General features: G+C 57.4%; 2 protein-coding genes across 19 annotated transcripts in view; both read right to left on the reverse strand.

The window, feature by feature from the left end:
- Positions 1 to 13,014, reverse strand: part of SNCG (synuclein gamma) — a 389,209-nt gene that overhangs the window by 276,724 nt on the left and 99,471 nt on the right. The window contains exon 1 of one of the 10 annotated variants that reach the window (XM_050803909.1): positions 1,931 to 1,934. The exons of the other annotated variants lie outside the window; for them this stretch is intronic. The gene's annotated coding sequence lies outside the window, so the exon portion shown is untranslated. Of the gene's footprint in view, positions 1 to 1,930; positions 1,935 to 13,014 lie in introns of those variants that run through there. 10 annotated transcript variants of the gene reach the window in all.
- The window catches only part of LDB3 (LIM domain binding 3), a 71,661-nt gene that overhangs the window by 54,446 nt on the left and 4,201 nt on the right, over positions 1 to 13,014 (reverse strand). For 4 of the 9 annotated variants that reach the window (XM_050803852.1, XM_050803851.1, XM_050803855.1 and 1 more), the window contains exons 3-4: positions 4,223 to 4,374; positions 3,609 to 3,684 (exon numbers count right to left, since the gene is read on the reverse strand). In XM_050803852.1, the coding sequence (XP_050659809.1) occupies positions 3,609 to 3,684; positions 4,223 to 4,374 (228 nt within the window). Of the gene's footprint in view, positions 1 to 1,943; positions 2,312 to 3,608; positions 3,685 to 4,222; positions 4,375 to 12,632; positions 12,757 to 13,014 lie in introns of those variants that run through there. The other 5 variants (XM_050803849.1, XM_050803848.1, XM_050803853.1 and 2 more) reach the window with 3 other exon arrangements.

Below are 13,014 nucleotides of genomic sequence, written 5' to 3' on the forward strand. Positions count from 1 at the left end.
TAGGTCAGAGGCCAGCGCAGGTCAGAGGCTCCAGCCCTTCCTGCCGGCATTGCCCGGGACAGCAGCATCAGCTTTTACTTTGGATAAAGCACCCACTGCACACCCTCCCCTAGCCCACCATCCCTTGGAGGAAATGTCAGACTCTGCTGCTCTGAGCACCAAGTAATAATTTACACATTCATCAGGGTCTGGGCAGCCCCTGCACCAACAGCAGAGTACCTTAGGCACTATGGGAAGCAGAGGTGGGCCTGGCCCCTCACTTCCCTGAGCAGGTAGACAAGTCCCTGTCTCAATGCAAAGTGGAGTCAGGCAGACCTGGGTGCCAGTTCTGTCTGCCACTTACTAGCTGTGTGACCTTGACCAAATTACTTGCTCTCTCTGAGCATCTATTTTCCAGCTATAAGATGACGAAAATCATGCCCACCTCTGGAGTTAGAGAGAGAGTTGTGTTAGAGAGAGTTGCTGAGAGATAAGGCATGTGGACTGTTAGCTGGTCCATAGCCAGAGTGCAGGGTCACTATGGGGAGACAATATCATCATTGCAGGTGGGTCTCCTGGGAGTCCCAGGCCACCAGAGGCTGACCTCCCTGCCTGAGGCCAGCCCCTGGAAAGGACCAGGACCTACCAGCCCAACAAAGGCGGGACAAGGAGGCCATATCTGTTCTACTATTCCCTGAGTTTTCTGGCAAAAGTCATTCGCTGGGGAACCTTGGGGGCATATATGACTCTGTCACCTTGGCTAAGGGAAGCAAGCCATGCGGTACCAGAGGTCAGCCTCACTGAGGATTCCAGAAACAGCTGGGGAGCTAGGGAAGCTGAGGGCCACGGGGAGCAGTGATCTGATGGGGCACAGGTACCTTCTGCTGCAAGGGCAAAGGCAAGGGCATGGGCTTGGGCCAGACTGACCGGATTCCTACTGTGACTCTTCTGGGTGGCTCCAGGCAGTGATGATACCAGGTGTCATGCAGTGAGTGGGTGACAGACAAAGCTCAGAGCTTTACAAGTGTTAGGTCCTTTATCCTCCCAATAACCCTGAGACATGGACAGTGTGATTCCTCCACAATTCGGAGGAGGAACTCTGAACCACTAGGCTCTACTGCCTTGACTCAGCCTGCCCTGCCTGGAGAGGGCTACGCTAATTGCACAGGGCGGGAGTAGAAGTTAGGGTGAGAGAACAAGCGTGAAGGGCTTGGAGCTAACACAGGCCCAGTATGAGGACTCTGATCCCTTGGTCCCTTCCACAGTGTCCCAGTCCCATGTGCTTTTAACTGCTGTGCTCCCAGAGTCCCACCAGCTAGACCTTGGAGGTGAGGCTGCTGTTCTCCCACACAGCCCCTTTCTCCCTGGGGTGCTGCTTCCTCGCCACCCCACCCTGGCCAAGGTCACTCCTGCAAACCCGTTCCCTGCATGCCACTGCCAAAGAGTCTCTCCATATACAACTCAGGGGCTCCCTCCTCCAGGCAGCTTCCCAGACCATTCCTAGTCCCAGAGAACTCGCTTTTCCACCTCTCAGCTCCCCGCTGCTCCTGCCTCCTTCCCCCCAGAGGGGTGGGGACCAGCGCATAGCTCTTGAAGGAAGCAGGCTATGCTGTGCTGTTCTGGGGGGCGGCTTAGTGAAAAAGTTTTGGAAGTCAGAGTCTCCTGCATTCAGGACTCGCTCGGCCACATGGTAGCTGGACAAACGGACTGTGACTTAACCTTCTCTGAGCCTCAGTTTCCTCCTCTGCAAAATCCGACATGTCACCCCAGCGTGGTTGGTCGTATAAATCGCTGGCATGCCCGGCTCATGGCAAACGCCACAGGATCATTGCTGGCCTCATGGACTCGGGGTTGGCTGGATTGGGGCCAGTGCCTCGCTCTGACCACCTGACCAGGTCTCTGCCGAGCACCGAGGACCCAGGTGGCCCAGGCCACCCGTGGAGAGCTGCACGCCCGTTACCTACCCTCCTGGGAGTCCGACACCCGAGGCCTTCCCTCGGAGGCTCATCTGGTACATCTGAGCCATCTCCCTCAGGGTCTCTGCCGAGTACAGGCCAATGGGGTTGTTATATTGCCTCGGCTGGCTCGAGCCCGGCAGGGCTTTCGGGCCGAGTAGGTCCCGGGCCCCGTCCGGGCTGGTCTTGGCCCTCAGTCTGACCCGCGGAGGGCCAGGGGCAGAGGCCTCGGCGAGTGAGGAGAAGGCAGAGGGCGGGGAGAAGGCAGGGCTAAAGGTAGGCCTGAGCTCCGGGGTGCCCGGGGTGCCTGGGCTGGCCCTCGCCTCAGGGCTGGGGCTGGGTGCCACCAGGCTGCCGTTCGTATCCAGAGCGGGGTCCTGGCACAGGGCAGGCCATGCAGGGGAGAGAGAAGAGAGCAGTTAGAGGCCACATGCGTCCCAGCGCTCCTGCGTGGACCTGAAACAGATACATTAGTGCGAGCCCCACAGCCTGAAGCCCAGAGCACCTGGGTGCAGCACCTGGAGGGGAGGACGCTGGCGGAGGAGCAGGCAGGCACATGGCTCCTGGCCTGGCCTGAAGCTGGCATCCAGCTGGGCAGAGTGCCAAGCCCCGCACGGAAGCCAAGCCAAGCTTCCTACCCTCAGGGCCCGAGGAAGTGGGTATAGGGGTCAGGGGATGGCCCATTCTGTGTCTGTTCCCCCTGCCCCTGAGAGTGGCTACTCAATGAGCATAGCCCAGACTCCTGCTCCACTGACCCCACACTGCCAGTGAGATGGGGTCCCTGGGCTGGCTGTGGGCAGGTGGTGGGGAGGTGAGGAGGGAAGCTGAGGAAGTGGGTAGCTGACATTTGGGCCCCTCAGTCCACCTCTGTAAGCATCTCCCAAGCAGCCCTCCACCCACTTTCCCAGTCTGTGACCTACCGCACCCCTGTCAGCCTCTTTTTCTCCCCTCTCCCTACTCCCCTGCCCAATCTGCCCCACTGGACAGGTGGGGTCACTATCAGCTCACACAGAGGGAGAAGTTGAGCAGGGAGCCCTCGGGGGTTAAGCTGCTTAGTGGGGCCTTGGGAAGGGCCCAGGCAGTGGTGAGGTCTGGAGCCAGGGCTTGGCCTCCCTTCTCCCCTGTGCCTGCCTCGAGGGCCATCACCAGCACATGCTAAGGGCTACAGGGGCATGCACTTGGGAGGGGCAGGTGGGGAAGTGGAAACCAGAGGGAGAGATCTGGGTAGGGGAAAGCCTGTAGCCAGCACGCCCCTCCACACCTGGAGGTCCTCCTCAAGCTGGGCCTCAGCTGCAGTCACCCAGCCCCGGCCCCCTTGGCAAATGAGGATCAGAGCCTGGACGCTCGTCCCCTGCCTGGCCGGGAGGGTGACCCTCTCCTGGGAGCACTGCTGCCCAAGCTAGCTTCTATCGGCCCAGCCGGGAGGCATAGCGGAGGTGACTTGCACCCAGGCAGGCATTCATTCCCACATCCAGTGTTCAAGAGGGGCTTGAAAGTCTCTCCCGAGGGGCTGCCTCACTTCCCCAGGGTCAGCTGCAGCAGTGACAGGGATGGGGCAGGGCTGATCCCACGGCCTCTTCCCAGTTGGGCCAGCCAAAGACCAGGCAGGCTGGCCAGGGCCAGCACTCCAGGAACCAGGGCTGAGTGGACCCCGCCGCCGCAGTCAGCACCTACCTTCTGGTGGGGGATCACTGGCAGAGGGGTCTGGACTGGGGGTGCTGTCGTGGAGATGGGAATGGGACGCTTCGATCTGTAGAAACCAGAAATGAGACGAAGTGAGGAAGTTGCCCCTGGGGCCAGAAGCTCCTGCCTGGGCAGGGCTGGTGAGGAGACAGAGAGACAGCTGAGTCAGAGGGCTCCAGATCCACTGTCCACCCCACGGGCTGGATCTCCCCAAGAAGGCCCTGGGCCCGACAAGGATGGAGAAGTCATGGCCCCTGGGCACTTTGGCCAGCATCCATGGGCCCCTGCTATGTCACCGGGGGCTGCCGGGGCAAAGTGGAAGCAGGGAAGACCTGCCTTCCAGGACCAATGGCCCACATACGGGCAGCACCAGGACCACCCTCTCAGCCTTATCTGTAAAGTGAGGCAGTAATGTCTGCCTCTAGGTGCTTGACAGCAACTTGGGCCTGGTTGTTCCTCTGGCCCAAGGCTGTCCTTATCTTCCGGCACAGTTCTGTAGCCCAGGGCTAGGCCCACTCAATTGCTATGGGACTGTACCTCTTTTGGCCCCTGCCCCATGCCCACACCCAAGCCTCCGCCCCCTGCTCTGGAGAGCTCCCACCTACTTCTGCAGGGTGAGGCTCAAGTTGTAGCTGGCAGACTTGATCTTGTTCTGGGCTTCCAGGTGGGTCATGGTGTCTGTGTTGACGCCGTCAATGGCCACCACAAGGTCACCCTGGCTGAGCTGGGACTGGGCTGCCTTGCTGCCTGGTGTGATCTGATTGGATAGCAGAGGTGGGGGGTGAGCATAAGGAAGGTGGTCCTGAGGAAGGGCCAGTCCTTGGGGAAGAGTCACCCGGGAATATTCAGCAGAAGCCGTCATTTTGTTTTTCATTTGCTATGGCCAGTACCAGCTGCTCACTAAGCCTAGTTCCTCTTTCCGGCACATGACTACCACATTGCTTAGAGCTTTGTGTCTGACTGCGGCCTTGGGACTATCTCTGGCCACTGGAATGAGGGTGGAAGCAATGTATGCCCCTTCCAGGTCTGCCCCTAGCAACCTCGTGATCCTGCACACTCTCTGCTTGTTGACTGACTGAGTGCAGGGCATGGCGAGGAGGAGAGATGATTAGGGAACACTGTATTGGACATTGCATGAATGAGAAACTTTTGTTGTGCTGAGCCATTAAGGTTTGGAGGCTGCCTGACATGGTGGCTCATGCCTGTAATCCCAACATTTTGGGAGGCTGAGGTAGGAGAATTGCTTGAGGCCAGGAGTTTGAGGCCAGCCCAGGTAACAGCCCAGACCCTGTTTCTACAAAAATAAAAATATTTGGCAGCGTGTGGTGGTGCATGGCTGTAGTTCTAGCTACTCAGGAGGCAGGTGAGAGGGTCACTCCAGCCTAGGAGTTTGAGGTTACAACGAGCTATGGTCACTCACCACTGAACTCCAGCGTGGGTGACAGAGGGAGACCCTGTCTCTTAAAAATTTGCAGGTGGCCGCCAGGCATGGTGGCTCACGCCTGTAATCCCAGCACTTTGGGAGGCCAAAGTGGGCGGATCACAAGGTCAGGAGTTCGAGACCAGCCTGGCCAATATGGTGAAACCCCGTCCTATTAAAAATACAAAAATTAGCCAGGCACGGTGGTAGGCGCCTGTAGTCCCAGCTACTTGGGAGGCTGGGGCAGGAGAATCGCTTGAACCCGGGAGGCGGAGCTTGCAGTGAGCCGAGATCGTGCCACCACACTCCGGCCTGGGTGACTAAGCAAGACTTCGTCTCAAAAAAAAAAGAAAAAAAAAATTTGCAGGCAGCCAGGTGTGGTGGCTTATGCCTATAACCCCAGCACTATGGGAGGCGGAGGCAGGCAGATCACCTGAGATCAGGAGTTCAAGATCAGCCTGGCTAACATGGTGATACCCTGTCTGTACCAAAAATACAAAAGAATTAGCTGGACATGCTGGCGTGTGCCCGTAGTCCCAGCTACTCAGGAGGCTGAGGCAGGAGAATCACTTGAACCCTTGATTGAACCCAGGAGGTAGAGGTTGCAGTGAGCTACGATCATGTCACTGTACTCCAGCCTGGGTGACAGAATGAGACTCTGTCTTAAAAAAAAAAAAAAAAAAAAAAAAAAAAATGCAGGCTATTTGTAACCTTGGTTAGCCTCTTATAACCCCTGTACCCTGCAAAGCTATGGAGCACTTTTCAGAATCCAGGAGAAAAGAGAGATGCAGGAGCTAAGATACAGCAGCATCCCAGAGACACTGCCAGGCTGAAAGGCAGGATAAATGCACCCACTCAAAAGCATCTTAGTGCACGGTGCTTTGTGCTACCTGGCAGATGTGGAGATGGTGAGGTAGCCGACAACCCTGCCTGGGTGAGCAAAATTGGCTGGGAAATGGGGCAGTGCTTAGGGTTCTGTAGTTGGCGTCATACCTCCAGAAGGCGGGGTACAGGTTTGGGAGCCAGTTCCCAAACCCTGAGCCCCAATAACATCACAGAATGTTACATTCTGGAGGCCCCATCTTCAGTGTAACCACACAGAATGCCACTGCAACTCCACCCTGGGAATTCCCCATGGGATCTCAGGAAGGCCACACCTCCTGGGACATTACTTGGGATGTCATGATGGCTCAGGCTGCACTCGTGGTGACATCATGCACGATGCCAAATTCTGCACGCCTGGCCTCCAGTAACAGCACACTGAATGCTGTGGCAGCCCTGCCCACAGTAATGTCACATGAGATGCAAAATTCCAGAGGGTCTAATGATGTCACCTAAAATGGCTTGATGGCTGGCCCCTAGTGACCTTAGCAGCCCCAACCCTAAAGATACCTCATGGAATGCCAGAGACTCTGGCTGTCCCCCTGTGACATCATATGGAATGTGCTGGCCCCTGCTAATATCACATAGAATGTCTTTATGACCTGACTCCCACCACACCATGTTGGAAGTCCCCAACACCCATGACATCACGAGGAGTGCCATGCAGGCCTGGCCTTCAGTGACATCACAGGAAAGAGGAGGCTCTGGACCCCACCCCCCACAAGCTATGGCTGGAGGTGTTCCTTGGCTTTGCCTCCCAAACATGCCCACCAGCCAGTCCTCTGGGCCTCTCTGGGCACATCCTAGTCACCTTCCTGGCTATAACCCAAGGACCAAGCCAGCTCCTAGTGTTGGCAGAAGCTAGATTCAGGCCAAGGCCTGAGAACCATCCTAGAAGGAGCCCAGAGAGGCTCTGGGGACAGTCCCTTGCCCCAGGTGCCAAGCCTGGGTGGGCCTCTCGCCAGGCCCTAGGCTTACAGACATGGAGGGAAGCTCCTGCCAGTCCCCTCACAGGGAAGCCCCTTCCAAACCAGGATGCTCTGCAGTCACCAGTCACCAGTGTCCAGCCCATTCCCAGATGGGCTCTGCAGATGCAGCCCAGGAACTGAGTTGTTTCTGCATGACCACATTACGGGCCACAGAAACACTGCCCTACACCACATGGGTGATAACAGCAAGACCAGGACAGCCCTCTCCAATGGCTGTGAACCTGCCATTTCAGCCCTAGGGGCTATGGTGCCCTTTTTTTTTTTTCTTTTTCTTTTCTTTTCTTTTTTTTTTTGAGACAGGGTCTCTCTCTGTTGCCCAGGCTGGAGTGCAATGGCGTGATCTCGGCTCACTGCAACTTCCGCCTCCCGGGTTCAAGCAATTCTCCTGCGTCAGTCTCCCGAGTAGCTGGGACCACAAGCACACGCCACCACACCCGGCTAATTTTTGTATTTTTAGTAGAAAGGGGGTTTTATCATGTTTGCCAGGCTGGTCTTCAACTCCTGACCTCAAGTGATTCACCCACCTCAGCCTCCCAAAGTGCTGGGATTACAGACATGAGCTACCATACCCAGCCTGTGGTGCCCTCTTAAAATACTGGCCACCTTGTGTTCACAGCGCCCCTTCCCCAGCCCTGGAATCTGCAGAGACAGGAAAGGACAATACAGAAACAGACGCCTGGACTGCCAGGAAGCCACAGCATCTGCTTTGCAAAGTCCAGCCTGCCCTCCAGGCTCCACGGGAGCATCTTAGAGCTACTTGAGATTTCTTAAAATACACTTAGCCCTTACCCCCAAACTCATTGCCATAGCTTCTATTAATGATAGGAGTGTGTTGCTGCCTTGAGTGTAGAGGTGAACAAAGGGTAAAAACCAACATCAGCATGGGAAAGCAAAACAGTTTTCTAGACTGAGAGGGGACTCCTGGGGGCAAGTTGAGCTGCCCAGCCAGGCCTGTCCTGCAGAAAATCGACTTTCCCTACTCCTCTATATGATCCCCAACATTTTATTATAGACATTTTTACAGATTTCTAGGCAGAAAAAGTAGAAAACATTCTAAAGTGCACACCTGAACACCCGCCACCATGGCTGTACCATAACATCTCTCTCTCTTTGCTTTATCACACTCCATCCCTCCACATCCACCAGTCCATCTCATTTGCCAGGCATTTCAAAGAAAGTTGCAGGCACCAGCATACTTCTGTCCAGGGCGAATTTTGCAATGCCTGTTCTGTCCTAGTGAACCGCCCATGGGACTCCCCCACAGCAGGACACTCCCACAGCAAGGCTCTCTCACGGCAGGGCTCCCCCAAATGCTCACCTACAGAGAAGGGGTTGTACCCCTGCAGGGCTGGGTCACTGCAGACCCCACGCAGGAGGGCCACGACCTTGGTCACAGAGGAGACACTGACAGGAAAGATGGGAGTTGTGTCCAGAAGATCATGATGACGGCATGAGCAAGGGCACCAGAATGACGTCCAAGAGAGGCGGGGGCCAGATCAGCAGGGCCCTCTGCAGGGCCATCTGACTGTCCTCCCTCTGGAGGTGCCTCAGAGACAGCTTTCTCCACTCCCAGCAGGCGCGGGCCAGCTGGCACCAGCCTTCCCTGCCAGGTCTCCTCGCTTCCCCTCACCTGGACCTGCCTGGCTCTCCCTCATCGTCAGGTATGGGCTCGGGGGATGCTTGCTAGCAAGGGAGAGCTCAGCCTCCTGGGGTCTGGTCAGTAGCCAAGCCTCTGACCAGAGGGGAGTGGCTGAGCTGGATCCCCTGCCTGGCGCCTCTCCCATGCAGCTGTGTCTGCTTGTCAGGGCTCAGCTGGCCTGGCCTTTGGCTGCCCTGAGTAGGGTCCAACATCCCTCAGGGTGGGGGCTGGGGGTGCTGATATCCTCCTCTAGGGAGGTGCTCCAGGCAGGATGGAGGCAGGCACTTTATGGATGACCAAGAGCCATCAGATGCCTTCACCCCACCACAGGAGCAGCCTGCCTGGGTGGGTTGGAGGGGGGCACCCTCAGACCCTTGCCCAGAGCCCAGGGCTCATGGAGAGTGCACTCCATTCACGATGCTTCCGCATCACTCTTGTCTCACTCCATCCTCCTCTTTCCTTTGTGTGTTTCAGAAAGGGCCCAAAGCACCCAAATCCTTGGAGCTGCGGGTTTTTTCTTTTGGATCTTTCTATCCGCCTTTGAGCATTTAAACGCCTCCCTTGAATGAGCGTTTCATTCCCACTTCACATTTCAGTCTTCTCCAGCCAATGGACGCCTCTAAACCCTGGAAACCCAACCCTGGGCACAGCCTAGAATGGCCTCAGGGTGGAGCACCAAGCTCCTGTCTCCAAAGCCCCCAAGAAAGGCTGCAGGTGTTTGGAGGCCAAGATCAGCCCCCTGTCCCTAGGAGCCCTTCCGCCTTGCTGGGCCAAGGTCTTAGGGCACCCCCAAGGGCAGCCCAGGGAGGGCTGGTGCCAGAGCCACCTGTGAGTGCTGGGGGCTGGGGGCAGGGAGGCAACAAAGGAGGAGCACAGATGCCAGTATGGGCCGAGCCCCTGGCTTCGGTGCCAGCCTCCAAGCCCTCCAGTGTCAAGAGAGACAATGCCTTTCTCGGGATTCTTGTGAGGATTATGTCGTCAAACAGGGGATTATGTAAGGAGGGTGCAGAGCTAAGAGAGTTTCAGGAAAACTCCCAATCCAGGGAGGCACAATGCTGACCCCATCCGCTACCCCCAGAAGGTGCGAGGCTGGCTGGCTGCATCCCCGGGCTCCACAGGAAACAAGATCCACAGCTGGCAGAGGGTGGGGCTTGAGGGGCCAGCCCTGGCTGACCAGTTCTGAGCCAGCCTGCTGGCCCTAGAGGGGCCTGGGTGTCGGGGGGAGGGGAGGAAAGTTCTGTACAGGGTCCAGGGGAAGGAAGGCGCCAGTGAGGCTTCAGACGCACCCATGCCATCGGCTCCTATTTCCCCAGTTCTCTGGCAGCAGAGAGAGCAGCTGGGCTCTGCAGACGTTTCTGGCCATCATTCACTCCCAGTGTTCAAACCAGGCAGGCCCCTGCCTTCCTCCCCTTCTAGATCTGCCAGTGTAGATGTGGTGGGTGGAGGCTGGGGCAGGCGGCAGATAAGTAGGAAGGGTTCAGCAGCTCCCCCTCCCCACACTCCCAGGCTGCCTGCTTGGGTTGGGGTGGGTGGGGCAAAGTGCATTTTCATTGTATGATTAAATTACTGTCTTGCCCTGCTCTGCTGCCTTCCCATCTGGCCTCCCTGGGGTTTTGCTCATGCTCACCCTCTCACTGGAACCTTCTGTCTCCCCATGGTCCCACTCCCCAACTCCACCCTGGCTGATAAATAAGCAGGAGTCTCCTCAATGCTCAAAAAACCTCTCCCTGCCTGCCTGGGTGACTCCAACTGGCTCCTGTCATGTCCCTTTTCTGCACCTCCAGACTCCTCCAGGAGGTGACCCACACATCCTGCCCCCAATGCCACTGCCTCCCACCTGCTCACACACAGCCATCTGCCTTTGGCCCCACTATTCCACGCAGATCAATGACCTTCTGTGTCCAAAGCCAGGGGTCACTGCCCCCCTCTAACTGACCACACCTCCCCTGGCTTTCCTCAAGTGTCTCTTGAGTGTCTCCTGCCTCTCTTCCTCCTGTCCAGGTCCACAGTTCCATTTGTGGCTTGGGTGTGGCCAGTAAAATGCCCTCAGGGGCGCTGGCTCTCAGGGGCCCCCAGCAAGGCCCATTCTTGCATCCAAGGATGGTTCCTGGGCAGAGGTGGAGCCTGGTCCCAAAGGGGTGACAAAGCTGCATTTGAGGGCGGGAGAGCTCTGCGTGGGGGAGGGTCTTTGCAGTCAGGGGCAGCCTCTGGATGAGAGGGGATGATGTAGAAAGGGAAGGAGACTCAGGGAATTGGGGAGCTATCCCCCAGCAGGGCCTGGCCCAGTCTTTCTCAGATAGCCCTGAAGTCCTGACACTGGCAACCCCACAATGCCTGTAGCCCCGGAGCCCTGGGGCTGCTCATGCAGCTGCTCTTGCACGGTGTCCTGGCCTGGAGGCCTCCAAGGGTCCAATTCATTCCCCAGAACCCAGCTAGTCTCATGTCCTCTCCTTTTGGATCCCTCACAGAGTTAGATACAGTTCCGAGCGGCAGGGAGGACCTGGCCTGGGGGACCTCTAAGAATACATTCCCCAGCTGGGAGCCTCCGAGCCTCTGGCTGCTTATCTTCCCCTGCTGATAGATGGATGTTGCCGGGGAGGCCCCTGCCAGCCCCACAGAAGCCCTTGGAGGCTTGCCTGACCTTCAGTGCAGCTATAAACAGCATGGCCTGTCAGCACTGCTAAGAGCTGCCCAAGAAACAGCACTGCGTGCTCCAGCGGCCCCAAAATTCCAGGCATTGCTGGCACAGCTACTCCAGAATAGTCTCAGCCTGTCCCCCTTCCTCTCCCCAGAGACCCTCTGTCCTCAGCATGTTCCCACCACAGCTGGGAGAGTCTGATAAATAACTGGAACCGAAACCCACAGAGGAGGAGAGGCCTCTGGGCTGGTGCTCCAGGTGAGCCTGCAGGCGGGGTGCCTGAGACCCTAGGGACAGAGGGCTTCCAGTAGAGAGGCAGGCCCCTCCTGGGCCCAGGCTCAGCCCCCCAACTCCACCAGTCTCACAACTTGTCCTGGTAGACACCAGGTGGAAAGTTTTCATAAGTGCCTGTTAGAAAGAGCTCCCACAGGTGTGGAAGGCATTATTTATTGATTGATGTATTTTTGAGATGGAGTCTCACTCTGTGAGACTGGCCTCCCCTGTGGTTCTGTTCATGCTCACTCTCTCACTGGAACCTTCTGTCTTCCCATGGTCCCACTCCCCAACTCCACCCTGGCCGATAAATAAACGGGCGTCTCCTCATTCAAAAAGCCTCTCCCTACCTGCCTGGGTGGCTCCAGCTGGCTGTGCCTCCCCGGATTGGGAGTTTTCCTGACTCCTCAGACTGGAGTGCAGTGACACGATCTCAGCTCACTGCAACCTCTGCCTCCTGGGTTCAAGCTATCCTCCTGCCTCAGCCTCCTGAGTAGCTGGGATTACAGGCATGCGCCACCACACCTGGCTAATTTTTGTATTTTTAGTAGAGACAGGGTTTCACCATGTTGGCCAGGCTGGTCTCCAACTCTTGACCTCAAGTGGTCCGCCCCTTGGCCTCCCAAAGTGCTAGGACTACAGACACGAGCCACCACGCTCGGCCTGCTATCCCCATTTTAAGGATGAGAAAAACTGAGGCTGAGCAGGTAGACTTCTGAGGCAACACAGCTGAGAACAGCAGAGCCTAGCAAAGCATACTCGTCTTCCCCAAGGTGGGGGCATGAGAGGTGTGAAGAGGCGAGAGCCCAGACCATGGTCCCAGCCTCTGGCCAGCTGCCAGGGCAGAGTCCGGGCTGGGCCTCTGGAGCTGCTCCCTCTCTGCGCTTCTGCCCCCTCCCCACTTCCTGGAGAACTGGCTGGGGTGGGGTGAAAGGGCAGCTCATGTTGCAGGCCCAGCCACACCTGTCCAGGATAAATAAAGGCATTTCCCCGCCACACTCCGCTCCCAGTCTCCCTCTTGAATCCCCTTCTCTGTGAGTCCGCAAGAGGAGACCCTCTGAAGGGAGGCCTTGAGGGGCTGCTGCTGCCCCAAGGTTGCTGCCATGGACCCCCGGGAGCCACCACCCAGCCTGTAGGTGGCCTGTGTCCTTCCAGGAGGAGCTGCAGCACATACCTGCAGCTGAGAGGGGACAGGTCTCCCCAGTGCCTCTCTAGTAGTCCCAGTCAGAGGGGTGAGCAGGCCAGCATGGGAGTTGGGGTGAGAGGACACAGGAGATCCACCCATGGCCATCCCTGTCCTGTGAGCAAACGCCAGCCTCAGTTTGCCAGGCTCTGAAGTGAGGTAACGATCCGAGCCTCGCTTGCCTGCCCACCCCACAGGGTCACACACTCTTGCCTATGGTGCCCTATGGCACAGGCTCAGGTCCTGGCTGGGGTGGGAGTGGAGTTCCTCCAGAGAGCTCTGGCCATGCCTCCCCCGTAGGGGGATGTCCCTGGTGCAGAAGGGCCCTGTGAGCCCCAGCAGTAAATCCTACAGCCCTGGTGGGATGGCAGGG

This window comes from Macaca thibetana, chromosome 9 (assembly GCF_024542745.1).
Source record: "Macaca thibetana thibetana isolate TM-01 chromosome 9, ASM2454274v1, whole genome shotgun sequence".
Taxonomy (NCBI): Eukaryota; Metazoa; Chordata; class Mammalia; order Primates; family Cercopithecidae; genus Macaca; species Macaca thibetana.